The 27,210-nt window shown below is 37.3% G+C and overlaps 1 protein-coding gene across 1 annotated transcript in view; it reads left to right on the top strand.

The window, feature by feature from the left end:
• Mfn1 (mitofusin 1) overlaps positions 1 to 25,569 on the top strand; it is a 51,688-nt gene extending 26,119 nt beyond the window's left edge. The window contains exons 7-17 of the mRNA XM_004648923.3: positions 3,653 to 3,806; positions 5,595 to 5,662; positions 12,194 to 12,315; positions 13,533 to 13,659; positions 13,807 to 13,911; positions 14,279 to 14,381; positions 14,515 to 14,744; positions 15,806 to 15,958; positions 17,328 to 17,524; positions 21,110 to 21,244; positions 23,359 to 25,569. Coding sequence (XP_004648980.2) covers positions 3,653 to 3,806; positions 5,595 to 5,662; positions 12,194 to 12,315; positions 13,533 to 13,659; positions 13,807 to 13,911; positions 14,279 to 14,381; positions 14,515 to 14,744; positions 15,806 to 15,958; positions 17,328 to 17,524; positions 21,110 to 21,244; positions 23,359 to 23,419 — 1,455 coding nt within the window. The 3' untranslated portion in view covers positions 23,420 to 25,569. The remainder of the gene's footprint in view (positions 1 to 3,652; positions 3,807 to 5,594; positions 5,663 to 12,193; positions 12,316 to 13,532; positions 13,660 to 13,806; positions 13,912 to 14,278; positions 14,382 to 14,514; positions 14,745 to 15,805; positions 15,959 to 17,327; positions 17,525 to 21,109; positions 21,245 to 23,358) is intronic.
• Positions 25,570 to 27,210: the final 1,641 nt, after the last annotated feature.

The raw sequence follows: 27,210 nt of genomic DNA, 5'->3' as shown, positions 1-27,210 counted from the left end.
TTCTATGGGTCTGTAGGTATATAGACTACTTCCATAATCCAGTTAGTGTGAATTCTACTGCTGTGAACTTGGGTGTCACTGTAATATGAGTTTAACTTTTTCTTTTTTCTTTTTTTTTAAGTTGGAAGGTCTTTATCTCAATCTGATAAAAGCCATCTATGACAATCCAAGAGCGAACATACAATATAGTCAAAAAAGCTTAAATTTTTCATTCTAAATCAGGAAAAGACAAAGATGTTCATTCTCACCACTCTTACTCAATGCTGTTCTGGAAACAGAGCAGTTAGACAAGAGAAAGAAATAAGGACAGGAAAGTAATGTTAAAATATCATTTTTGCAGAAGACATACTCTACATAGAAGATCCCAAAAACTCCACTAAAAGACTGCTAGGTTTAATATCCAAATTCAGTAGTGTAACAGGATACAAAGTCAACACTCAAATGTCAATGGCAATGCTGGGTGTGGAGGCCACACACCTGTAATCCCAGCACTTCAGGAGGCTGAGGCAGAAGGATCCTTGGGAGTTCAAGACCAGCCTGGACTACAAAGTGAGCTCAAGGCCAGCCTGAACTGCATAGTGAGACCCTGTCTCAAAAAACAAAACAAAACAAAGCATTAAAATAGAAACTCTTAAAGTGCTGGACGATAGGATAGGTAAAACTTTTGAAGACTTAAGTGTATGCAAATAATTTATGGACAAAACCCCAATTACACAGGAAATAGTACAAAGAATCAACATCATATTAAAAAGTTTGCCAGATGTGGTGGCGCACACCTATGATCCCAGCACTGGTGAGGCTGAAGTAGGAGGATGGTTATGAGTCTGAGCTCAGCCTGGGCTACAAAATAAGCTCAAGGACAGCCTGAACTACATAGTGAAACTGTTTTTTTGTTTTTTTGTCTTTGGCGGAACCGGGGATTGAACTCAGGCCCTTGCACTTGCCAGGCAAGTGCTTATTCTACTGAGCCATCTCCCTGGCCCAAACTCCGTCTCAAGACAAAACAAAAGGTCCTTGTGCTTGCCAGGAAAGTGCTTATTCCACTGAGCCATCTCCCTGGCTCTTAAGTGAATAGTCTTTTTTAAATTTTATTTATTTACTTATTTTATTACCCTTTAAAAAGAAAAACTTTACTTGAGAGACATTATGGCAATAAATGGTATGTCATGACAAGAAGTACATATTTAGAAGACCAGGATGGCAGGCACTCCAAGCGTGACCCCTCTATTACACATTGCCATCCTCAGTGCAGCCGCCTGGCTCACAGGCACCAGCATATAGAGTTAGTCAGGGTGAGAATCCCACCAGCCAACCGCTAGTCTCAAAAACCTGCTGATGTCCCCCAGGATCACTGCCCCACCCATCTCATGCGTACAAATGCATGGCTTTACCCCTGTCATGTTTCTCAGCTTTTCTCCTTGCCCATAATTTTTTCTAAAAGATACCCAGAAGACCAGCTAGGTCAAATGGAACTTTTAGTTTTTTGAGGAATCTGCATACTGATTTCCACAATGGTTATATTAGTTTCCATTCCCACCAACAAGGGAATGTTGTCCTCTCCTCCATCTAGGCAGCATTTATTATTTCTTTTGAGTCCTTAGCAAACAGCCATCTTATGTTAAGGTGGTATCTCAGTGGATGGGTAACAAAGTTTTCCCAGCACCATTTGTTAAGGAGGTATATTTTCTCCGGTATGTATTTTTGGTCCCATTGTCAATAATTAGATAACTGGAGTTGCCTGGGGTTGTTTCTGCATACTTAATTATGTTGAGTTGGTAGTAGTATCTGTTTTTGTTCTAGTACTATGATGTTTTTATTACTGTAGCTTTGTGGTATGATTTGAAATTTGGGATTGTGATGCCTCCTGCTTTGGTCTTTTTGCTCAGGATTTCTTTGGTTATTTTAGTTTTCCTCTGGTTCTGTCTAAATTTTATGTTTATTTTTTTCTAGTTGCTTGATGAGTGCTATTGGTATTTTGATTGGAATTATAGTATATCTATATAGCATTTTTTGTAATGTATCCATTTTGACATTATTATAGTTCTACCTATGAGGAATGAGATGTCTTTTCATTTTCTAATGTCCTCTTTAATCTTTTCTTCAGAGTACTATAGTTTGCATTCTAGAGGTTTTTCAATTACTTGGTTAATTACTAGTTATTTGTTTGAAGCTACTATATAGAATTGTTTTCATGGTTCATTTTTCTGTGGGTTTATTGTTTTTTTTTTTTTAATTTTTTTTATTTGTGTGTGTGTGGCCAGCTCAGCCCACCAGGAGGCGGGGCTGGCTGATATGTGGTGCTGGGGATTGAACTGTGGTCCCTGTGCTTTGCTAAGCTTGTTCTAAGTAGGTGCTTTAGACCACTGAGCCATCTCACCAGCCCCTCTGTGGGTTTATTGTTGATGTGTAGGATTCTGTTGATTTTTGTGTTGATTTTGTATCCTGAAACTTTGCTGACTTTGTTTATTCTAAAGCTTCTGGTAGAGTTTTTATGAGGATAATGTCATCTGTGAATAAGGATTGCTTGATTTCTTCTTTTCCTACTTGTATCTTTTTTCTTTCTCTTACGTAATTGTTCTGGTTAAATTTTTGAATAGCACTGTGTTGAACCTGAGTGGTGAGAGTCTTTATCCTTGTTGATGTTAGAGTGGATGCTTTTCGTTTTTTCCTATTTATTTACTTTAACTTTTATATGTTTGTGATATAAGACAAACATTTCCTGAGTTTTTCCCTACTTAGTATAATACTGGCAGTGGATTTGTCATTTATGTCTATTTGTTTTTTCTTTTTTTTCTTTTTTGGCGGAACTGGGGATTGAACTCAGGCTCTTGCGCTTGCCAGGGAAGCGCTTAATCCTCTAAGCCATCTCCCCGGCCCCCATTTATTCCTGTTTGTTTGAGGTGAGATCTTTCTATATGTGTTTTTGCCAAGGGTTTTATCATGTTGGAATATTGGATACTGCCAAAGGCTTCTTCATTGATTTTTGTTTTTCTGTTTATGTGGTGTATTGCATATATTGTTTGTTGCATTGTTTGTAAGTATCTTGTTGAGGACTTTTGATTCCCAGTGTTCATTAGAACAGAAGCGTACCATTAATGTTTTGATTTCAAAATAAAAATAGCTTCATTTTAGCAAAGTTATTGTAGTGCTTAATTGACTTCAAAAGTGTTAAAAGATTAATTGCAGAAAATATAGAAAGTAGGAAAGCATAAGGGAGAAATAAAAGCACCACCCATTTTTATGGGTGCTGCCTGCCTGCCACTATTAATCTTATACATATACACACATTAATCAGGTACACCCCTAATACATAATTGAGAGCCTGTTCTCTATTTTCCCTAACCTAAATATTAAGAATTAATATTTGTCTGCAGTGCTTTGTAATAGTTGTGTAGTATTTGATGTTCCATCAGTTTTAAGCAAGATCATTAAGAGAAAAAGGAAGATCATTAAGAGAAGGAAGTTTCCTGTCAGCAAGTATCAAGGGCTATTAAAATTTTCTGTTTTCAATAAGTACGTGGCAATTATTATGGTACTGTCACTATGAAAAAATTCAATACACCCTGGTTCTGAAAAAAAAAAAATATTCAATACAGGTTGGTGACTTATACAGTAGCTTACAGTTTTAAAATTCTTTTAATGTTTTTTGCAGGTACGCAGACAACACATGGAAAGATGTATGCATTTCTTGGTGGAGGAGCTTAAAGTTGTGGACCCTCTAGAAGCACGGAATCGTATCTTCTTTGTCTCAGCAAAGGAGGTTCTTAGTGCTAGAAAACATAAAATACAAGGGATGCCAGAAGGTGGTATGTATTACAGGTTTTTTTAAAAATACAAATTTAGGGTATAAAAACAGTAGCATGCCAGAAATCTTATATTGCTGTATATAAGAAAGCCCCCACCCTGTCTGTGGTTTTACTAACCAGTGTTAAACAATGGTATGGAAACATTAAATGGAAAATAGCAGAAATAAACAATTCAGCGTTCTGATTGTCCCCTTTCTGTCAAGATGGCATTGCAGAAAGACAAGAACCTTCAGAGGTCAACCTGGAAGTTTAATTTGGACCTTACCCATCCAGTAGAAGATGGAGGGTTTTTTTTTTTTTTTTTTTCCAGAACCAGGGATTGAACTTAGGCCCTTGTGTTTGCACTTGCCAAGGAAGTGCTTATTCTACTGAGCCATCTCCCTGGCTCCGAAGATGGAGTTTTTGATTCTGGAAATTTTGAACAGTTTCTGAGGGAGAAGTTTAAAGTCAATGGAAAAACTGGAAACCTTGGGAATGTTGTTCTCATTGAACAGTTCATAAATAAGATCACAGTTGTTTCCGACAAACAGTTCTCCAAAAGGTGTTTGAAATATCTTACCAGGAAGTATTTTAAAAAGAATAATCTTTGTGATTGGCTTTGTGTGGTTGCATCTGACAAAGAGACTTACAAACGAACTCCAGTGCTTCCAGATTAGTCAAGATGAAGATGGCTCAGAGTCAGAATCTGGTTGCCGTTTATAGGACTTTGCTTTTTCCTAAAATAAGTGAAGTATATGTGAGAAAGAAACATCCAGAAATGGGCTTTCAGTTCATTAGTGAATAAAAACATTGTATTCTTAAAAAAAAAGAAAGAATTCATAAGTTTTAAACTCACTATTCTGAGTAGTGTGAAGAAATCTCTTGTTATTCCAGGTGATGGGAATTCATTCTTTTGTCCGGTACATCCATACTGTCCTCACTACACAGACATCTTAGGCAGAGGGCTGGCACTGTTATGTGGTGCTTGTGTACAAGTAATCCTTATTCTGTTTTACAGTGACCCAAAGAACAGGAGAGCTTACTGATGCTGACAGTTCAGACATGCCAAAAGGAAGCTGCTGTTCTTTTTCCTTTTGTAAATGTATTTAGTGCAGGGTCTACAGGGTCTCACTACACAGATTGGACTTGTGATCCTCCTGTTTTTCAGTCCCCCAAGTATTGGAATTACAGGCTCGTACCACCGCGCCAAGTCTTAATTGCCATCTCAGCACACCCCGGGGGCAGGGCCTGCATGACACACCGGGGATTGAACCCCAGTTGCTGTGCTCTGCCTTTTAGTCCACTCAGCAATCTGGCTGGCCCAGGGAAACTGCTAAGTGTGCTGTAAGTGAAAAGATAAAAATGCCTCACTCTAAAGAAAAAATAGGGCCAGGGAGATAGCTCAGTAGAATAAGCACTTGCCTGGCAAGGGCAAGGGGCTGAATTCAATCCCTGGTTCCTAAAAAAAAAAAAAAAAAAAAAGAAAAGAAAAAAGAAAAACTATATGTTCAGGTCACAGAGATCTATGAATATATCTTCTCTGTGAAAATTACAACGAAAAACATTATACTAGTTTTTGTAGTCACACCTCTAATTTCAGAATTGATGGCCACAGTACATGATAAATGCTTATTTAAGGTGTTAATGGGATTACATTTGTGTGTATATATGTAGGAAAAGATTTACTGTGTATGTGGATCCATACCATCTACTGTCAAGGCTTCCGTGAGGGATCCTGGAACATATCCCTCAAGGATAAGGGGAGACAACTCAGTAATATTACATTTAAAACTTTGGCCTGTCTTACAGGTGCGGCACTTGCTGAAGGATTTCAGGCAAGGTTGCAGGAGTTTCAGAATTTTGAACAAATTTTTGAGGTAGGAATTTCCTGAATGTATTGGCTAATACAAAATACGTTCATTGGTTGGAGAGCAATTGTAATCTTCATTTTCACTGTCTGTCTTTGTCAATAATCTCTGCTGTTATTTAGTGTAGTTACTGACACAGCAAGTGAAACAAGGGAAGGTTGAAGAAAGGAAGCTTCTGCAAAGTGGATGATCTGTAAGAATTGAGAATTAAAGATTATTTCTTTTCTTATGTATGTATAAATAAGAAACTGGTTTTCATTATTGCTTGTCTTGTACAGTGAATAAAAGCCTTAGAATTTGGTAATTTGGTGCAAGAACATGACAAACTGCTGTCGGAAGAGATCATAGAGCAAAGCAAACATGATCTTTCCTTTGTATTATGCACATTGAGATAAATAGAACATGGCTAATGGCGCTCAACATTTTATTACATTTCTAAACTGTATTGCCTCTTGTTAGCCCTCCTGATTTGGTGCCAACTGTGATTGACAGAGTGAATATGAAAGTAAGATAGAGCTCCATAGTACTTTTCATTTTTTTTACAGCTCGGTAATACTTTCAGATACTGAAATGACTGCTGTATGTGTGGCACTGGGAGAGTGGATAGTTTGCTGTGTTACAGAGTATCATTGATGATTCAGAGCCACTAGGAATCATCCTGCATTTGACTGAAAAGTTCTTCAAATATTAACCTTCGAGACTGTAGTTCTGCTCAGACTTCATACCACCTTCCTGTTAATGAACTCAGACCTCATAATTAGAAAAAAATTTATTTGTAATTATTTCTGCTTATAGGTAGTAACAGCTTTAATAAGAGGGACATGAACATTGAGTATACTTAGTAGGCTTTTTTTTTTTTTTTTTTAAAGATTCTAAGAATTAAAAAAAAAAGATTCTAGAAATTGAACATAGGGCTTCATGCTTGCTAGGCAAGCCCTCAATTACTGAGCTATATCCCCAGCCTGGTAGATATTTTTAAAGTAGAAACTTGCTGTCATCTCATCTTTAAGCTTATGAGAGAAGAAAGACCATGAGTGGGGTAAAGACGACTGCATGTGTTATAAAGGGCCAAAACATTTTTGATGACCAGATCATGTTTTTTTCTTCCCTTCAGAAAGCTGAAGTTTTTTTCTTACATCAGTCTTGGTAATTTATGATTTCTTAGATTGATGCATTTCTGCCCTTGTGGGGCGCTGAGACAGCGAATGAGACTGGGCATGGTGGTATGTGCCTGTAATCCCAGTGTGTGTGAGGCTAAAAAACAGGAAGGATCACTATGAGTCTGATCTGTGTAGTGAGATGCTATAGATCCTGTACTAAATAAATTTTTTAAAAAAGAAAAAAAATGGATGCGTTAGGATTATTCACTAATCTTTCACATGGTGTAAAATTGATTTTTTCTATTTTAAAAAGGATTTAGGGTTGTGAGTTTATGAATGTAGTTTTGGTTGTATCCTAAGGGTTTCAGTATCTAGTATAAATTTTCTCCCTTTCTTTTTTTTTAGTTTTTAGTTTTTTTTCTTAATAGTGTTTAAATATGATTTTTGGCATTTTTCTGAGAAAAGTTAAAATTTGTTCTGATTCTTTTTGTCCAACTCTTGGTTATTTCTTAGTTGCTTTGTGTTGTGACATTTATACTCATTCTCTCCTTATTTTGGAATTAATTTTTCTGTGTATTCTTATAAAATGATTTTTATAGAAAAAAACCTTTGTACCAAATTATCTTAACCAGCTGATCTTTGCCATGGCTGGCCTCAGATTCAGTTTGAAAGGAACTAAGTATTTGGAACACTTATTAGAGTACCAAGTTAAATAAGACTTAGAAGTTTTTTTCTTGTGATTCTGTGTACTCAGCCCCACACTATGCTCTATGCACTATGCTCTGTGCATAGTAGGCAAGTGCTCTGTTTCTGAGTTTATTCCCACCTCAAGACTTGAAGTTAAATAGAGTAAAAGCAATCAAGAAATCAGTGTTACTGATTCGTGTGTGTGTGTGTGTGTGTGTGTGTGTGTGTGTGTAGAGAGTAGGAATTGAGCCCCAGGACTTTTGCCCTGAGCTAGATCCCCAGCCCTTTCAAAAAGTTTCTCAGGCATGGTGAGGCATGCCTATATATAGTATGGCAGGAAGATTCTCATGGGTTTGAGGCTAGCCTGGAGAGGATATATAGAGAGTTCAAGATCAGCCTAGAATGTATAGTAAGACCCTGTCTCAAAAGATTAAAAGAAAAAAAAAATTAAAGTCTCTTATTTTTTGTCTTTTTGAGCTGGTCTTGCCATGCAGCTCAGACTGGCCTTGCACCCACTTTGTAGCCCAGGATGGCTTAGAACTCGCAGTGACCCTCCTGCTTCAGCCTCCTGAGCACTGAGATCACAGATATGTAACTGCCATATCCAGATTTTCTGGTTTTTTTAGTCTACATTTGTAGATAGACATTATTGGAAAGGCAAGTTAGAAATCCAAATTTTCTTTTCTTTTTTTTCTTTTTTTAATGTATTTGGTGCAGGGTCTCACTATACAGCTCCAACTTGTAGTGCTCCTCCTGTTTTCAGCCTTCCCAGTGCTGGGATTACAGGCAGGTGCCACCACACTCAGACTCGGTGGCCAGTTCAGTGTGCCCGGGGGCGGGGCTGCATCGAACCCCAGGTCCTTGCACTTACCTAAGCAGGCACTTAGTTTGCTGAGCTATCTTACCAGCCTGAAGTTCAGATTTTCTTGCTCAAATGTTTCTCATCTGTTTTTAATAGTTTTGGTTATATGATTGGAGGGAGGTATAGAGTTACTTCTAAAATATCATTGGATTGTTGTAAAGGCAGTTTTGGGATGCTTGGTGAAATTCAGGTGTGGACTTGGTAAGTAGTAGTATTGGCTCCATGGTAAAAGTTGCTTAGCCCAAGTTCAAGGCCAACCTGGGCAACTTAGTAAGATCCTAGCTCTTTAAAACATGCGTTGTGTGCATATGTGCATACATAATATGTGTGGGTATGTATATACACACAGATTTATACATATGTATGAATAAATATGGCAAATATTTAAATTTTTAAAATTGGCAAGAAAAGACACATTGCCAGTAATCTTCCTTAAAATACTCAGAATACTGTGCTGCATTTTGAATGTGCTTATTCAATTGTTCTAAGCCTTGTATCTTTTATTGTAATAAGTTTAAGAATTAAATATTCACTGTATTTTCAATCATTCTTTTATGTATACCTGTATGTGTGTGTGTGTGCGTGTGTGTGTGTATTGTGTACATGAGTGTGTAGTGAGAGAATGTGAGAGGTAAACAAATGAGGCTGAAGCTGGGTTTGGGGGTGCATACCTCTCATCCTAGTACTCTGGAAGCTGAGGCAGGAAGATCTCTGTGAGTTTGTAACCAGCCTGGGATACACAGGGAGACCCTGTCTCAGAAACCAAAGTCAAAACACAACAAAATGAATGGCTTATTGAAAGCAACAGTTAATACTTAGTTTTTTGGGTTTTTTTTAATGCTTATATCTGGTAATCTGAACTACTTTGAAGACAACAGTGTGCAATATAACAACCATTGTTGAATTTATATATATTTTTTGAAATTCTGTATCATTTCTAATGCTTTTATTATTTTATTCTCTTTAAAATGAGGTTGAATATTAGCATTTGATACATCTGGCTAATATATATCGGTATTGGTCCACCCACGCTTGCTCCGGGATTAGCCTGGCCCTGGGCTGCCTTTCGTCTCTCTGTAACAAGCCCCCAGAGGGTGGGGCAGGGGCAGTGCTTTAAACTTCATTCCTCGAAGTTTTGGATACTTTGGCCGGAAGCGTTAATGGCACATTTAAGGCTTGTGTCCGTGGTTGTGACGAAAGCCACAGTGCTGCACGGTGATTTCGTACCTCCACCTCCAGTATTCTAGATATTATTAGAAAGTAAAAAAAAAAAAAAAAAAAAAAAAAACTATCATAATTGGGTTGCCCTTACTGCAAATTGGTTCACAGTCATTAATAAGGTTTTATTATTATTATTTTTTTTTTTGGCGGAACTGGGGATTGAACTCAGGGCCTTGGGCTTGCCAGGCAAGCGCTTATTCCACTGAGCCATCTCCCCGGCCCCAGTTTAATAAGGTTTTAATGTGGCCTACAGACCACACTGACATGATGGAAATTTAATTGTTTTCCCTATAGTATCTTAAATTCCTCTGAAAATTAGTTTCTAATAAAATAGATATGGGAATGTTGTATACTGTGTGTTCCCATGGAAATGGCCTATTAGTGTGTAGGGGCTCTTCCCTGCTCTCTTTTATTCTCTTGCAGATGAATGGGAATGCTAATTAATGTATAATAGTGTTTATTTAGAAAAAGATTGTCTTTATGTTCATTCATCATTATATGTTTTTGTAACAAGATTAACATTGTCTAATAACTTTTGGAGATCTTTTCATTTCTGTCAAGTCTAGCTCTAACATTGTGCTGTTACAAGTGAATTTGAATCTTCATTGCTGATTTCTAGATCTACTTCATCGAGGATCAGAGTTTCTTTTAACCTTTTGTCTTTTAAAATTATTTTTGTTTTTATTATTTTGTGAAATTAATTTGACACTTTTATGAGGCACAGTTATTTAAAATATAATCAAAGCTATGTTTTGCTTATTAGAAGATAAGTAGTTTATAGCTCAAATGTTTATTGGGTGGTGACTACTGGTGGTCTCAAAGAAGGAAACATGCTGGAATGTTCAGTGTGTGCCTTAGGCTTGTACAGCGCAGGCAGACCGCGGCTTCCCACCACCACTCCTTTGAAGGTCCGTGCCAGTGAGTGCCGCATAAGCACATGTCCCATGGGCAGAAGTGAAGCTCTCTTTATAGGCTGTCGACTAAATGCGTTACCCTTCTGTGTCCTGTACCTAAAGAAATTTTGTTTTCTGTACCTTAAACAAGATGCTAAAGAGGAGAGCTGACAGGTCAAAAGATCCCTGAGTGAGGTGCACAAATAATTTTAGAGACAGAAATTTAAGTATCAGTTTAAGTAGTAGTTAGTGAGCAAGTAACGTGCTACGTAATGACTTCAGGATAACTAGAGAATTAAGTGAGTACCTTTTAAAGCCTTAATGTTACCTTCTTGACAACAGAGGGATGGTGATAAGCTTCAGCATTTAACAGTTTTTATGATATAAATAACGAAGAGTTTTAAGAAAATAGAGTCAGAACAGGAGATTTGAGTATAGCTTGATGTTGATGTGACCTGCCTGGCATTTCATAGGTAGTTCAGGCTGGATAGCATTTCTCTGTAAACACTTGTTTTTAAATGTTTTGCTAGTGCACAATTTATTTTTCTGTGAAGTAAATCACAGAAAAATAAAGTAACAGTTCTGTGAACTTTGGTGAATCATGGGAAAAAAATATTTAGATAACAGATAGTACTGTAAGCTCAGCCTGGTGGCACATGCCTGTGATCCAACTACTTGGGAGGCTGAGGCAGGAGGATCACCATAAATTTGTGGCCAGCCTGGACTACATAGTGAGCTCAAGGCCAGGGCATATAGAAAGGCCCTCTCTCCAGAAATACTCCAAATAGTATAAAATATGTTGAAAGTTGAAAAATTTTACAAAATAAATGTTACCATATGCTGTATATTCTGATGTAGTCTATTAAAACACTGGTTATGAAATGCATAATTGATTTGTACTATTGATGAGTTGTGATCTGCGGTTATCTGCAGGCGAAGCAGAGCAGGTAGGGCATTATCCAGCCTGTGTATATCTCCAGTAGTCTAATAATGAAGGAGGATGATCTTTAAAATGATTGTAGGTGTTTTTCTATAAGTTATTTTAAATATTTAGGTTGTTGGTTGCTAAAGATTACTTTTAAAGTTGTCACACTAATCTATAGAAAGCTGTTTTAGTAGTGTTACATGAATCATTATTTAGCTGATTTTCTTAATAGAAATTCTTATTCTCAACTGAGTGAAGAGCTTTATTAGGTTGTGTGTTATGAGTATGAGAAAAATAAATGAACTCAAATTGGCTCAAAAGTGATTGGAGGGCAGGATGTATATAACTCAGCAGCACAGCGCCTGCCTGACAAGTGCAAGGTCCTAAGTTCAATTTCTGGTACAAAGATAAAAAAATAAATTAATTAAAATAGGTATTTATAGTGCCAGGGAGATGGCTCAGTGGAATAAGCACTTCCCTGGCAAGTGCATGGGCCTGAGTTAAATCCCCATTCCCGCCAAAAAAAAAAAAAAAGAAAAAAAGAAAGGGTATTTATAATAGAGAAACCTTTTAACATTGAATATAGTGCCATTTATTTATTTTTAAATGTTATAGTTAAGCCCCATTCCACATTACTGTGCAAAAAACACAAAAAGATACAAACTTGCTGTTAAAACTCCTTTTACTTTTCATTTTTTAAATCTAATTATAAGTTGTGCATACTGTGCTTTTTTCTTTTCCTATTTTTATTTCTATTTGGTTTAAGTTATAATCAGCAAGTTTTTGTGTTTAAATTCCTGAAAATGTTGGGATGGAATTACAGTAATGTGTTATGGCTTGGGCCCCTCGCAGGAGTGTATCTCGCAGTCAGCAGTGAAAACAAAGTTTGAACAGCACACTGTCAGAGCTAAGCAGATACTAGACACTGTGAAAAACATAGTGGATTCAATAAACGTGGCAGCAGCAGAAACAAGGTATGAGTTCTCTTTATTGCAACACGAAAATGTTGTTTTGTGTCAGAGTATTAACCCTATGGTTTTAAGTTGTACTGTAAGTACTTTTCTACTAAAATAAGTTCTGCAACTTAACTGCTGTCTACTTGAGTATCATTCAATGAATATTTGAAAGTACAAATATTTATCCTGTAACTATTAACTCATCATTTACATTTTATAAATCTCAGTATTCCTGTGCATAAGTTTTGATTTAAAAATGTTTAGTGAGTATAAAATGTCTTTAAAACAATGGAAGAACCATTGCTTCTAGCAGAATTTTTCTGAAGAAATTCCAAATCAGGTGATCCTTTTGATGTAGTCCATCCATGACCTGTTTTTTTTTTTTTTTTGTTTGTTTTGTTTTGTTTTGTTTTTTAAGTTGGAAATGAATACATGGCAGTACTGAGGAAAATCAGTTCTAATAAACTTGGTGTACTAGACATAAAAATAAAGGCATCACTAAATTGATAACAGCTCATGATGTTATACCTCACTTGGATCTTTGGTAGACTTAAGCCAGTTCAAGGAAACAGAACTGAAGATTAAATCCAAGAGTAGATAAAATTGAAATTTTATGTTTTTACGTTTGCTCAGAATACCGTCCCTAAATTGCATCTGTTGCTTGATTTTTGTGCTATCTCAGAAACACATAAAGTACAAAAGTAGGGAGATGCCAGCCCATAGAACATACGACTGTGGACCTGAGCCTGTTCTCAGCCTCAGTGCAGTGTGGTGTCCACATAGAGCCTTTTTGTAAGGAAGTTGTGTTGCCGTAGACGTTCCTTCTGTGTAAAACTGAAAGAGCGCAGCTGTGTCCCTTGAGAGCTTCAGCAGAAACTGGCTCATGGCTGGATTTGGCTTGCCAGGGTACCTTTTGCAGACACTTGCTTATTAACTGAAGTCACTGTACTAGTTTGACTTTTTGTATTTGTGAAGTGCTTGGAGACTTAGACTATTCATTGAGCCTGTCTGCATCAGGTACCAAGTGGGAACAGAAACTGTAGTTCATACCTAATTAGCTATATAAAGTATTTATAAACAAAATAAATATAATTGAATACTTTCAGATGTCGAAGTGCAAACATTTTTTTTTTCTTGTGCCATGCAAATAGTTGAGTACATAAAAATGTACTTGCTTAATTTCCTCGGGACTGCGATATATTCTTGAGTATTAATTACTCTTGGTTACATAATAGGGTTTATTCAATGGAAGAGAGAGAAGATCAAATCGATAGACTGGACTTTATTCGAAATCAAATGAACCTTTTAACACTGGATGTTAAGAAAAAAATCAAGGAGGTTACTGAGGAGGTGGCAAACAAGGTAATAACTTTATGATCACCATCTGGAAATGACAATATTTTTAATGCTATAAATGTCAACCCTTATACATTAGTTTTTCTGTTTGATTTTTTTAATAATGCATAATCTTTAAAAAAATTTAAACTTTAATCTTTTAAATATTTTCAGGTTTCATGTGCAATGACAGATGAAATTTGTCGGCTGTCTGTTTTGGTTGATGAATTTTGTTCTGAGTTTCATCCTACTCCAAGTGTATTGAAAGTATATAAAAGTGTAAGTTAAGGTGTTCTTAAAAAAAAAATCACTCTGAGACAGTTTTCTTATCTTCTGAAGTCTTATTATTTGTGGTTTGGCCATTTCTGTGTCACTTTGGCAGTCTCGTGCACTAGTAATACGTGTGACTTGCCTTGTACATAGTGCTATAGAGAGGGTGGCAGGGGTGGTTTAGGGAGAGCCATGTTCAGCACACAGTTGTGAGAGCCTGGGTTCAGTCTCCAGGACTACAGAGCAAACAAAAACAACCAAAACTTGTCCTCTAGATGGAATTAAGATCATTTTAGTGTTTGTTGTATTTCAGAAGTCCTTAAAAATCTACATACTTTGGAGAAAAAATAATGCTAACATGTATTGTTGGTAACAGGAGTTAAATAAACACATAGAAGATGGTATGGGAAGAAATCTGGCTGATCGGTGCACCAGTGAAGTCAATGCCTCAATGCTTCAATCCCAGCAGGAAATTATTGGTAATGCTTATGTCAACAAAGTCATGTGTAGTTTTTTTTCTTTGTTGATAAAGGATTTACTTTCCTTTGGATATTTTATAGAAGGCAACCATTATTTATCATTATTTCTTATAGTAATTAATTTTGTTTCCAGAAAATTTGAAGCCATTACTTCCAGCTGATATACAGAATAAACTTCATACATTGATCCCTTGTAAGAAGTTTGACCTTAGTTATGACCTAAATTGCCATAAGTTATGCTCAGATTTTCAAGAAGATATTGTATTTCGTTTTTCCCTGGGCTGGTCAGCCCTTGTGCATCGATTTCTGGGCCCCACAAATGCTCAGAGGGTGCTACTTGGATTATCAGAGCCCATCTTTCAGGTATGTGCGTTGTGCTACCAGATCACACTCTTTCTCTTTACATTTATTCATTCATCAGTTGATAGTACTGGTAGTACTTTGGGGCAGTATGAAAAATGCTGCTGTGAACATGCACATGTATTTGCCTGTAGGAATGTGTTTTCATTCCTATCTTCATGACTTTACTCTCATTGCTGAGACAAAATACCTGCAGCCCGAAGTTCAGGAGGGAAAGATCTAATTTGTGGATGTTTTAGTCCATATGTAGCGGTTTCAAGGCAGGATGGCATGACCAAGGGGACAGCGATTCATAGCTGCAGTAGACAGCCACAGCAACAAGAGTGAAAGGGGAGGAGAGAGCAAGCCTCTTTCCTTCCCTTATATTGTGTCAGGTGCCCACCCCAGGACCATGTAGCACTCATACCCATAATCCCAATATTGGACCATGAATCAATCACAAATTTTAGGAGCCTGACTTTGACTGTATGAGGCTTTGCGGGGACATACAGACCGTAACAATTCCTAGGAAAGTGGAAGTTCATATTCCTGAGGAATTGCCGAGCTTTTTTCTAAAATATTTGCACCATTTTACATTCTTATCAGAATTATATGCAGCATCCAGTTTCTCACGTATTTGCACCTATTTCCTTCATTCTCGTGGGAGTGAAGTGGTAGCTCTTGATACTTTTGATTTGCATTTCCCTAATGAGTAATGATTTTGAACATTTTTCATGTACCCTTTTTTTTTTGGTACTGGGGATCAAACTCAGGACCTTGTGCTTGTCAGGCAGGTGCAAACTATTTAAAAGTCTATTTTTTTAAAAATGCAGTTTAATTTCTCTTGTGAGTTACTGATATAGGTAGACCCATGATATATTGTGAAAATGCATTATGCATGATATCATTGGTCCATGTCACAGAAACTCATTTTCAGTTTATTTACATTATTGTATTAGATGTGTTATTCAGAGCTATTTTTTATGCATTAGCTGTTCTGGTTTTAAAAGAAATAAAAATAATTTAGAAATGTGTTATCTCACACTTATTTGACTCTATACTTTTTTACTGCCTAAATTTATTAGCTCCCTAGATCTTTAGCTTCAACCCCCACTGCTCCTACTAATCCAGCAACGCCAGTCAATGCATCACAGGAAGAACTCATGGTTACCTTGATAACAGGATTGGCTTCTCTTACATCTAGGACTTCTATGGGCATCATCGTTGTTGGAGGAGTGGTAAGAAACATTTTTATTATAACTGATTTTGTTTGGTTGGTTTCTTTGAAACAGGATCTTTACATAGTTTAGGCTATCCTTGAGCTCACTCTGTAACCTAGGCTGACCTTGAACTTATGATCTGCCTCAGCCTATTAGTATTGAGATTACAGTCATGCATCACTCTAATTGAAATTGTCACAAAAATGTCTGTTAGACCATGAATGGAAAAGTGTATTTTCTTCTCTTTTCAGTACCTATAAAGCAGTATAAAAATCTGCAGGCTAAAATTAGTAAAGAATTTCACAAAAAATATATCCATCATCTGGGTTTTGTGCTGTTTTTTTTTTTTTTTTTCATGACTGGGGATTGAACTCAATGCCTGGAGTAAGCAGGCACTCTTACCACTGAACTGTAACTTCAGCCCACAGCACACAAAAAAATTATGTGTTACAGTAAAAGAAAAGGTCTAGTGAGGCTGGAATTGTGCTTTGTGGTGAACTTCTTGCCTACCATGCGTAGGCCCTGCGTACCACTGAAGAGAAGGGGAGCATTAAGGGTGGGTCTGAATACAAAGAGAATCTGTCTAAAAGTAGGAAAGATTAGTTTTTGTATTGTACTGTTTTTCTTTTCTTTCCAAGACTAGGCCTTGCTTATTCTGTCCAGACTAGTATTGAAGTGAACTATGTATCCGGCCTCCCTCACCAAATGCTGTTATTGTAATAGGTGTGTGTTATGCTCACCTTAGTAGTAGTTCTTAGTTGTTGAAAATTTTGAGATACATTAAGTCAGGTTATCAAATCTGACAAATTATAAAAGTTTTTGCTGGTATTTATGTGCTGATCACTTTTTTAAAAAAATAATTTTGAGGAACAAATAGCAGTGAGACAGTTTCAAAACCAATTAGTAGGACAGTTTCAATAATTAATGATGCAGGCATGATATCCTGTCCACAAACACTATTAGAACATATCTTTTTATTCATTGAATTAAGAGAATGTAGCTGTATACCTATCCTATTTTGAATATACAGCTGCAAAATGGCTGTTCATTTGTATCCTCTTGTTTTGTTTAGTTTTGTCCGAGAAGGGTATTCCATTGTCATTCAACAGAAATTTCTTTCTTTTTTTTTTTTTTTTTTGGTGGATCCGGGGATTGAACCAAGGCCCTTGCGCTTGCCAGGCAAGCACTTATTCTACTGAGCCATCTCCCCTGCCCCACAGAAATTTATTTTTTTGTGTGTGTGTGATCACTTTTCTATGTCATTGGTTTCTAGCCAACTTCATATTTTCTCATGGAGAAGAAACACACATTTTTAGAAAATGGAGATATATATATATTCCCAGCTAGTATTTTTCTTTTTAGAGTAAACTGTGACTTTATCTTACAGATTTGGAAAACTATAGGCTGGAAACTCGTATCTGTTTCATTAAGCATGTATGGAGCGTTGTATCTTTATGAAAGGCTAACATGGACCACCCATGCCAAAGAGAGAGCCTTTAAGCAGCAGTTTGTCAACTATGCAACTGAAAAATTGCAGATGATTGTTAGCTTCACAAGTGCAAACTGCAGTCACCAAGTGCAACAGTAAGTGAAAGATGTATCTTTTATTTAAAAACTTATCTTTGAAGTGTGGCATGTGGCAGAGAGTGGACACTGCGAATCAGCACTGAGGTGAAGGAGTAGAATAACTGCACAGCTCCCGCGGCCTTCTCCTGCTACTTTCCCCATTCTCCTGGTCAGTTAGAGTTGAACTTTTTATAATTGGCATGTAGGAACGCCCAAGAATTCCGGCAGGTTTTCAAAAGATAATTTGTCAGCAGACCTGTTACACATTTACATTTCTGTCCTTAGGTAGAGAAGTTGTGCCTTCTTAATTAGAAGACTGAAGATGGAATGGATTTTTGGCAGTTAACAAGTGGGCTTAGTCCCAGACTCTTGACTTTATGATGAACTTAATTTTCTATTGTAGTCCGAAGATACCAACCTAAAGTCACTATTTTTTATATTTCAAGAGGATTTTGTTATAATAAATACCTATGTCTGCCTAATTTCTGTTTTTAGACATCTTAGATACTTGTTTTATTGGTTTAGTGAAATTACATTGTCAAGGCACGGTATTTTTTATTTGAACACACTTGAGAATAAAATATTTGAAAGCTCAGGGAAATTGCAGTTGCATGAAAGAGATAGCTGTGAATGGTGTGAAGGGGAGGAGGCATACGATTTGATACCTGTAGGCAATACTGGCTTCTTCACAGGGCCTGAAAGCAGGCAAAGGACATTAGGTGTGAAGATCTCAGTAAATATCAGCGATCAAAGTTCTCTAAATGCCTGGTGCCTCAGTGGTCAAAGTCCTTGGGGCATCCCGTGTAAATGTCTGGGTATTTCCAGATGTCCTGGTGCTTGGAAGATCTGTCTTCCATCTTATCTCTTTTTAAGACATCCTGTTTGTCAAAGGCAAGAGCACCAGTGCTGAGCTGGGTTTTCTCTGAGAACAATGCTGCCGCTGGCACACAGGCTGGGTGCTGGGAGTGACATACTTGGATTGAGCCTGACAATAGTAGCATGTGCATAAATATGATACAGAGTGAAAGTGACAGGTATTATAGAAGATGAAGTGTCTTTGAAATGTAGGGCTCAAGCAGTTACTTACTGCATAGAGTGTAGTGGACCAGGAGAGCTTTCCTAGAGGAAATAGGAGATTTGATTGTATTAAATAGGAAGATCAGGCAGAGAAAAAACTCAAAGTAGCAAGGAAAGGAATATATTTAGGAAAATGAAGAGACAGGGTTTAGGCTGGCCTTAAGCTGTATAGCCCAGACTGGCCTCAAACTCTCGGGGGTCCTCCTATCTCAACCTCGAGAACAGGAGGATTACAGGCGTTCATTACCGTACTTGGCAGCAGATGTGTACTGGGTGTAAACCTTGTGTAATTTGAGTATAAACCTATACAAAGACCAGTTCCTGTCTGTGTATACAGGGGTTGGGGTTTGGATCGTTGGAAATTCTGGAAGTGATGCTATAAATGACTTATGTCTAGAATAAATAACTTTGCATTGATATGATGTCTGGAATGGAGACTAAGCAGACAGGAATTACACAAAGGTTAAACTATTTCTGACATCCTTAGCTAATGTAGTTATAGCTAGGAGAAAATAGAAGCAAGAAGACTGCAGATTTCAGAAACTTATCCATTCATCCATTATCTATTTTAAGCCCTTTTTATTTTTTTAGTTTATGGAAAAAATAAATGTTCAGATCACATAAGGAGAACAATGGTGGTTAATACATTGTGTACTGTTATCTTGAAAGTAGTTACTTAGAGTATAAGATACAGGCACAAAGAAATTCTCAAAGAAGTGAGCACAAACCTTTTCAGTGAACCAAGAGAAACTAGCTGTATAACTGTCTTGTCCTTTTTTTCCTTTGCTCCACCTTAGTTCTTTCCTTTTGAACAGTTTCTTCCCATTTCACAACATCTATTGTATTTGGACCTTAGCCTTCAGTTTCTCACACCAGGGAGCCAGTGCAGTGGGTGTCTATACTTTATTTCACCTATCAGTGTAGTCACAAGTTGAATCCATTTACCTATAAAAATCTCAAATTTATCTTTCTTTATGCCTGAGTAGTACTCCATTGTATAAAAATACATCTTTCTTTACCCTTTCCTTGATGGGCATTTGTTGTTTCCAAGATTAAGCTGTTAGAAGTAGTGCTGCTATAAACATGGTGCACATATATTGCTGTGGTATGATGTTTCTTCTTTCAAGAAGATGTTCCAGGGGAATAGCTGGGAAAAATGGCACCTCTAGTCCTAGTTTTTTTGAGGAAAAGTATTCTGATTTCCACAGTGGTTGTACTTGTTTATACTCTCGCAAACAGTGGAGAAAGGTTCCTTTCTCCCTACAGCTTGTGAACTCTTATTTTAAATGATAGTTTTATTTGTATTTTTTAAAAGAACTTTATTTATATATGTGTGTGTGTGTGTGGCCAGCTCCGCCCACCAGGGGGCGGGGCTGGCTGGCATGTGGTGCTGGGGGATTGAATCGCGGTCCCTGTGTTTTGCTAAGCTTGTTCTGAGTAGGTGCTTTAGACCACTGAGCCATCTCACCAGTCCAGTTTTATTTGTATTAAGGAAGGACTTTTCTCTAGTAAAGATATATGGGCCACCAGAAGAAATGAGCTGAGATTCATGTAAATGAAAACAAGTTAATGCAGCTTTCCATTCTTTTGCTTATTGAACATTTAGTCATTGCCTGTTGTGATAATTATGCTAGGGCTTATGGGAAATAAAAAGTTAATCATATGTTTCAGAATGTTACTTTCTCATAGAGGCAGTCTTTCATAACTACTCAGTTAAAATATAGTAGGTAAATGTTAATTGAATATTTAGTAAAATATTAAAGAATGAAACATACTCTTGTCTACCCTGAGGCTTGGTGCAGTGAAGTAAATGGAGATACAAAAGGCACAGCAAAGAGGAGGGTGTGCAGAACAGCCGGGTGGAGAGGTTCGCGAGGTAGCTGTGTTCCAGCCCAGTGCGCATGGCCCACTGCTCCTGTGCACAGTACACGCGTTGTGTTTGCCAAAGCCCGTATGTTAATGAGCACTGAATTTGATGTAAGCTTTTATCTCGTGACACAAGCTTAAATCTGGCCATGATTTTGAAAAATTTTTTTTACTTCACAAAAGTTCCTAGAATTTTTTTCTTAATTTCTTTTTTGTTTGTTTGGGTTATTTTGAGACAGTGTCTCACTCTACAGTTCAGTCTGACCTTGAGCTCACTTGGTATCCCAGGCTGTTCTCCAACTCACAGGGATCCTCCTGCCTCAGCCTCCCACCACCACACCTGGCTTAATTTCATATTAATGAGCTAGGGGAAGAGTAACGCTTATTGTGCTCCTCAGGACAGATACCCTGCTGCCTTTCCATAGTTGACTGTGTGTTCACAACCATCTAGCCAAGATCGTGCTGCCTCTTGAGGCAGAAGAAGGCCGGCTCACAGTAGTTAGCGTTAGCAGCGCTAGCCCCCCGCTCATCTTGGTCTTAGCAGTGCTTTCTTTATGATACAAGTTTGTTCAGAATTTTTCTTTTTATTAATAGTTTTACATTGAAGTTTAATAATTTTAGAAGGAATTCATGACTTATTTTTTAAAAATTTATTTTAAGGGAAATGGCTACCACTTTTGCTCGTCTATGCCAGCAAGTTGATATTACTGAAAGGCATCTGGAAGATGAAATTGGTAGATTATCCAAAGAAATAGATCAGCTGGAGAAAATACAAAGCAATTCAAAGCTGTTAAGGTATTTTAAAACTTTTTTTCTCAATGTAAGCATTTATGGGTGAATTCATATTAAAACTTATAATTTGTTGGTTTAAATTATGATCTTTCACATTTAACTTCAAAACAAATTTTAAAAAACATTTTAAAAATGTTAAAATTCGAAAACGAATTTTAACAAGAGTAAATTGGACGAATTTTATAGATCTAAACTTAACTGTTTTATTTTTTTTGGTACTAGAAATTGAACTCAGGACCTTGCCCTTGCTGGCAGATGCTTCTGCCACTGAGCTGTATCACCAGCCTGTACTTAACTGTTAGCTTAAATTAGTACCCTCTCAGAACAGAAGAATTGTAATTTAATTTTTATACTTGTATGTTAAAAAACATAGCTTCTGTTCTCATTGGGGACTACTGGGTGTACTTTAACAAAGATAAGATTTTATGATAAAAATGTGGATTTCCTGGTTAACATGATTTATTGTGGATTCTCTTAAGATAGAATAAAATTTCCTTTGGGGTACACGACTGGAAGCATCGCATTAAGTCCTGTGCTGGGCAGTTCTTTCAGATTTCCTGCCCCTTAGCGGGCCTGTCGGCTCGTCTGTGAAAATCACTTGGCACCACCTAGGAACATACTGCGTAAAGTTGCTCATGTAGGGGCAGCTCAAGGGCTGTATTTTACTTTGTTTTTATTTAATTTTTGAGACATGGTCTTTCTGTGTACTTCAGGCTGGCCTTGAACTTATGGCCATCATGAGGTCATAGTGTGACACATTACTCATGTGTTTGCTTAGTTATACAGAACTACTGTGTTATAATTGCCTATGGTATTCATTACAGTAGTTTGCTGTACAAATTAACCTAGTAAGGATTGCTTAGGTGTGTAGTAGATTATTACATACAGACTTGTATATATTGTGCGATGCTCACATTACAATGAAATCAACCAGTGATGTATGAGCGACTCTTAGAAGGTAGCATAGTTGTTAAGCAAAGTACAGCTGTGTGTAGAATCTCCATGATTACTAGATTAGGCATAATGATTTGTGTGTTAACTTGCTTAATGCCCCAGGAGAGCTGCCTATGAAGTTTGGTGGTACTTATAGCTTATGTACATTTAATGTGACTGCATCATAGGTATGCAGGAATAAAAAGAGTTGTTTCTCTCCATAAAGTGGAAAAGCACCCTCTCAGCGTGGGAATGGGAGGCACTGATCTGATTCTGCTAGATCCAGTTTCAGTTTTCCTTTCTTGTTATAGACAGCTGCATCAAGTATGATGCAGTGTTGAAGAACATCTTACCCCACGACCCATGCACATCTGCCAGCTTCCCTGTGTACAGTGACTCAGGGCCAGGGAGACAGCTCAGCGGAATAAGCGCTTGCCTGGCAAGTGCAAGGGCCTAAGTTCAATCCCTGGTACCACAAAATAAATACATAAAAATAAAGTGACTTATATCAAGGGCTTCATGCTTCCCTCATGCAGACCCTGTGTGACTTAGCATGTAATTCCCATGGAAGATGCCAAGACCCTGTTGTCTATTTTTTTTTAATTTTATTTATTTATTTATTTATGAGAGAGAGAGAGAGAGAGAGAGAGAGAGAGAGAGAGAGAGAGAGAGAGACCAGCTCAGCCCACCAGGGGGCGGGCTGGCTGGCATGTGGTGCTGGGGGATTGAACACGGTCCCTGATGCTTTTGCTAAGCTTGTTCTAAGTAGGTGCTTTAGACCACTGAGCCATCTCTCCAGCCCAACCCTGTTGTCTATTATGTTGTGGTTCTTTTTCCTTATTGAAGCTTTTGTCTTTTTATCTTAAACTGTTTTTAGCTGTTGGACACTTAGGTTTACTGCACAGATGCTGTAGCACACACTGAATGCTCTTAAAAGGATCTGTAATAGTCAAGCCTGAGTTCCAGTAAAACTAACAGCAAAGGAGCCGGGGAGATGGCTCAGTGGAATAAGCGCTTCTCTGGCAAGTGCAAGGGCCTGGTTCAATCCCCGGTTCTGCAAAAAACAAAACAAAACAAAACAAAACAAAAAAACTACCAGCAAGCTGGCAAGAGCTTTACATTTTAAGAATGGATAGAATGCATTTTCCTGGTTGACTTATCATAATATTTTTTTTTTAAACTAGAAATAAAGCTGTTCAACTTGAAAATGAGCTGGAAAATTTTAGTAAGCAGTTTCTGCATTAAAGCAATGAAGAATCTTAACAAAAGAGATTGCGTTGGTGACCGTGAGAGGAGGAAACAGAACTTGGAAGATGGGGACAGTTGTTATTTTTATGAAATGACTTCCGTTTGAATTATACTAACTGTACTAAATAGCAAATCCCTGCGTAGATTCTGGTAATTATCTCAGGGTGTTTGCATTGCTGAAGCGTGTTATGGTAGGTCCTTAATTTTAATTTGGGGTTTAAAAAAAGAGACAAAATCGTTTGTGTTAATGAATTAGTTAAAAGCAATAGAACCAACTATGTGACCCCTGCGGGGTGGGTCCTGGAGCTCTCCATTAGGGCTTTGTTTTTGATTCTGGAAAACTCTGCTTCCTGGCATCCAGGAGTTGGAGAATAATCCTTTTATCTTTTTTTCTCAAAACTAGTTTTTGATGCCTTCTTTTTTGTTGTTGTTTCATAAGCTGCCTTGCTTTGACCATCCAGGAGTGTGGAATGTTCTTGAGTGTACCACATCGATGCAGCTCAGCCTCTTGGCCATTGTGGCTGTATGTTAACCATTAATAAATACACTGATTTCACCCCTTTTAATCACTTTAAAAATTGATGTAAAACAGCATAAAGGTTTGTTAATATAGTTACTTACAAAAGTATCTGAGTTTAAATAGTTTCCCAAACTGTTTCTTAAAAAAAATTTTCAGCTCAGTGCAGTTCTAAGTCCAGTAAGGAAAGCTTTCCTGTCTGTTTTAGGAATAAAGTTTGAAGTGAAGGGAAAAAAAACCTAGATAGGGAGATCAGACGTGGGTTATAATAATGTTGTAAAAGCTCTTTTGTCAGTAGGCACTTGCTTAAAAAGATTCTGATGGACTGTCTCCCAGTAGAGGCTTTTACTTTTATTTAACTGTATGAATTTGCCTGGGCTTCATTAAAAGTTCCTGTACTTTTTTACCTTAGTGTAGTGTTGATGGGTTCAAGTATTGTGTCTGTTTCTGTATTAAAAACTGACAAGTTTATATGGAAATAGTAAAAGTAACATCATTCTAAGATCTTGTTAAAAAAAATAAAGGATCACAGGATCAGAATCACCTAGATGCTTGTTAAAATGCACAACCCAGGAGACAGAGTGCATCCCGCCAAGTACAGCATGTGACTCTCTTATTGGTACTGGGAATGAAACTCAGGACCTTGTGCTTGCCAGGCAGGCGCAGTGCTGCTGAGCTGTGTCACTAGCTCTTTCTTGGGACAAAGCTTCAGGCCTTTTTCCTCCTAGTGCTTCCTCTTCTGTGCCTTTTAAGGCTCCTGGATGCTAGTTGTTCTTTTCACAGCATCTGTGTACCATGCCGTGAAAGTATTTTTCAAGATATTTGAAGGAGAAAATTACATTATTTAGGCAACAGGATCTTTTAAAAAATATTTATATTTTTATGAAAATCAGATATTTGGATGCAGTATTCAAATTAAAATACAAATGGAAATAGTAAAAGTTTTTATTGTTGATATACAAGCCAAAATTAGGACAGGCCATTGATAAGGGTTAGGTGACGATAGTAACACACAAAGCTAGTTTCTAAGGCTGGGTACTGCATCCGTTTCAGTTAACATGTTCAAGTACTTGAGCTGTGGTTGCCACCTCAGTGCAGGGCGTACAGTGGTTCTTGAAGTTTGATCCCTGGATCATCACTGTCATTTGTGAACCTGCAAGTGCAGATTTTCGGGTCTCAACCCAGACCTAAGGAATCAGAAACTCCAGGTGTGAGGCCTGGCAACGTGTCTTACGAAGCCTGCAGGTGACGCTGATCCTCACTACAGCTGGGAACACTGGGATGGTGTTTCTGGCATAGTCACTGGTAAGCTTGCTTAGTTTGAGTGTTGTTTCACCTGATCAAGTCAGAAAATGTATGGATGTTGGGAATGGAACACTGACATAATGAGAAATAACTTCTACCCAGATAGCAGTGACCCTACAGGTCACGACTTAGGCAGGAATTATGTAACTATGACTGATGTAATTCAAAGTTATTACACATACTTGCTATTTACTATGTCTGTCTGTCTGCAGGGTTATTTATAAACTTTGTATAATTCTAAACTTTTTACGGAACATTTTTTAAGTATGCAAGCTTACACGGTGAAAATAAAATTTGTTTGCCAGATGTAGCCTTTATACTTGGATTTAGTGAATTCTGGTCTTTCATTCTTAATCATTTGTATAGCAGGCATATAAATCACCTTGAATTAACTGGCTCTCAGGGCTGTACTGCCATACTGCTGTTCACTTCCAACATTTAAAGGGTAAGATGCTCTAGACCACCACATTCAGATGTTTTCCACATTAGATGCAGTTTACAGGTACTTACGCAGTATTGTTCCCTAGACAAGTAGAACTGATGTGTAACATCTTTTAATTTCCTAATTTCCCCTTGAGGTTGTAATGAAGTAAAAGCACACACTTTAAATCAATATTATAAGGAGAATTGGTTATTGCTGGGCATGGTGATGCAGGCACTTGGAAAGCTCATATAGGACTGCTGGCAAATTTGAGGCCAGCGTAGGCTACAGAGTGAGTTCAAGGCCAGCCTAACTGCATAGTGAGAGCCTGTCTCAAAACTGGTTATTATGAATTAAAAGGAATCTAGGTTATCCTAGAGGAACTATAGTAGAAGCCACTTGCTTTTGAATGCGAATCTCCAGCCTTTCAACAATAAGCTGTACAGTGCTACAGGTAGGTCAGCAGTAGCACTCCAGTCTCTTCTTTGCTTCTGTAACTCATTCATTTTTCATGGAAAAAAATTCTCCAGTGTTTAAAGGAATTAGGGCTGAGTATGAAATACTAAACTTAAGTGTTTAATTCTGGGACTTTAAAAAATATTTATTAAAGCATGTAACAGTAAACTCTGGTTAAAAGCACTTTATTGATTACAATTATCAATTCACACATTATTTCACAAAGCAACTGTACAAATAAAGGAATCACTGTAAGATCCAAGAATACTGTTACATCATGGCACAAGTCCACAGTTTGCATGGTTTAAAGCTTGTGTAAGAGGCTTTAACGTAGCATGTTTACTGTTTCCATAATCAGATGTTGAACTGTTACTCATAGTCAGTTGGCCACAAATATGTAGACACTAAATGAACAGAAATGTTTTCAAAATACCTAATAGGAAAATCTTTTAACCAACTTTAAAAACACTGAGATATGGATGCCTTTGGATAAGAAAATGGAAATGTTCAGATGCTTCTTTGAAAGAAAACAATCGGAGAGAGCACCATTGTGTAAAAGACAGAAAAAGCTTGAAATGTCTACCATGTGCATCACTGAAGTTCTATTCATTGAAAAATACTGTTATTATGTAAGTTCTGAGAAGTACATTGGTTGCCACTATTATACTGTATTTTACGAAACCAGTTACTGGTTTAAGAAAAACTATTCTCTTAAGAAATTTTGTCTACATGCAAAAAACATAGGCTAAATACAAGGTGCACCATCAATCTGATTGATAAATTTTTTAAGCAAAAGTGCTGTAGCTTTGATGTTCAACAAACCATTTTAGTGACTGCCTGTTGTAACCCATACTTGAAAATACAGCACTGCACTGAATTTGAGGCAACACACAATGAATAATACAAACTAGTAAATCTGAATTCTGCTGAATCCAACTTAAGATACTAGTTTTATTTATTGTGCTACTATTATAAAAAAGATGAGGTGGTTTTTAAAATTCTGACGAGATCAAACATAGTTGTAAATTTGGTAAAAGGGAAGAGAGAAACAAAACAATCGCACTTAAGGGTTTTTTTTGAAAGAACATT

Source organism: Octodon degus, unplaced genomic scaffold, assembly GCF_000260255.1.
Source record: "Octodon degus isolate 3935 unplaced genomic scaffold, OctDeg1.0 scaffold00298, whole genome shotgun sequence".
Lineage (NCBI taxonomy): Eukaryota > Metazoa > Chordata > Mammalia > Rodentia > Octodontidae > Octodon > Octodon degus.
Note: the sequence above shows the minus strand (reverse complement) of the source record. Positions and strands in the feature narration are given on the sequence as shown.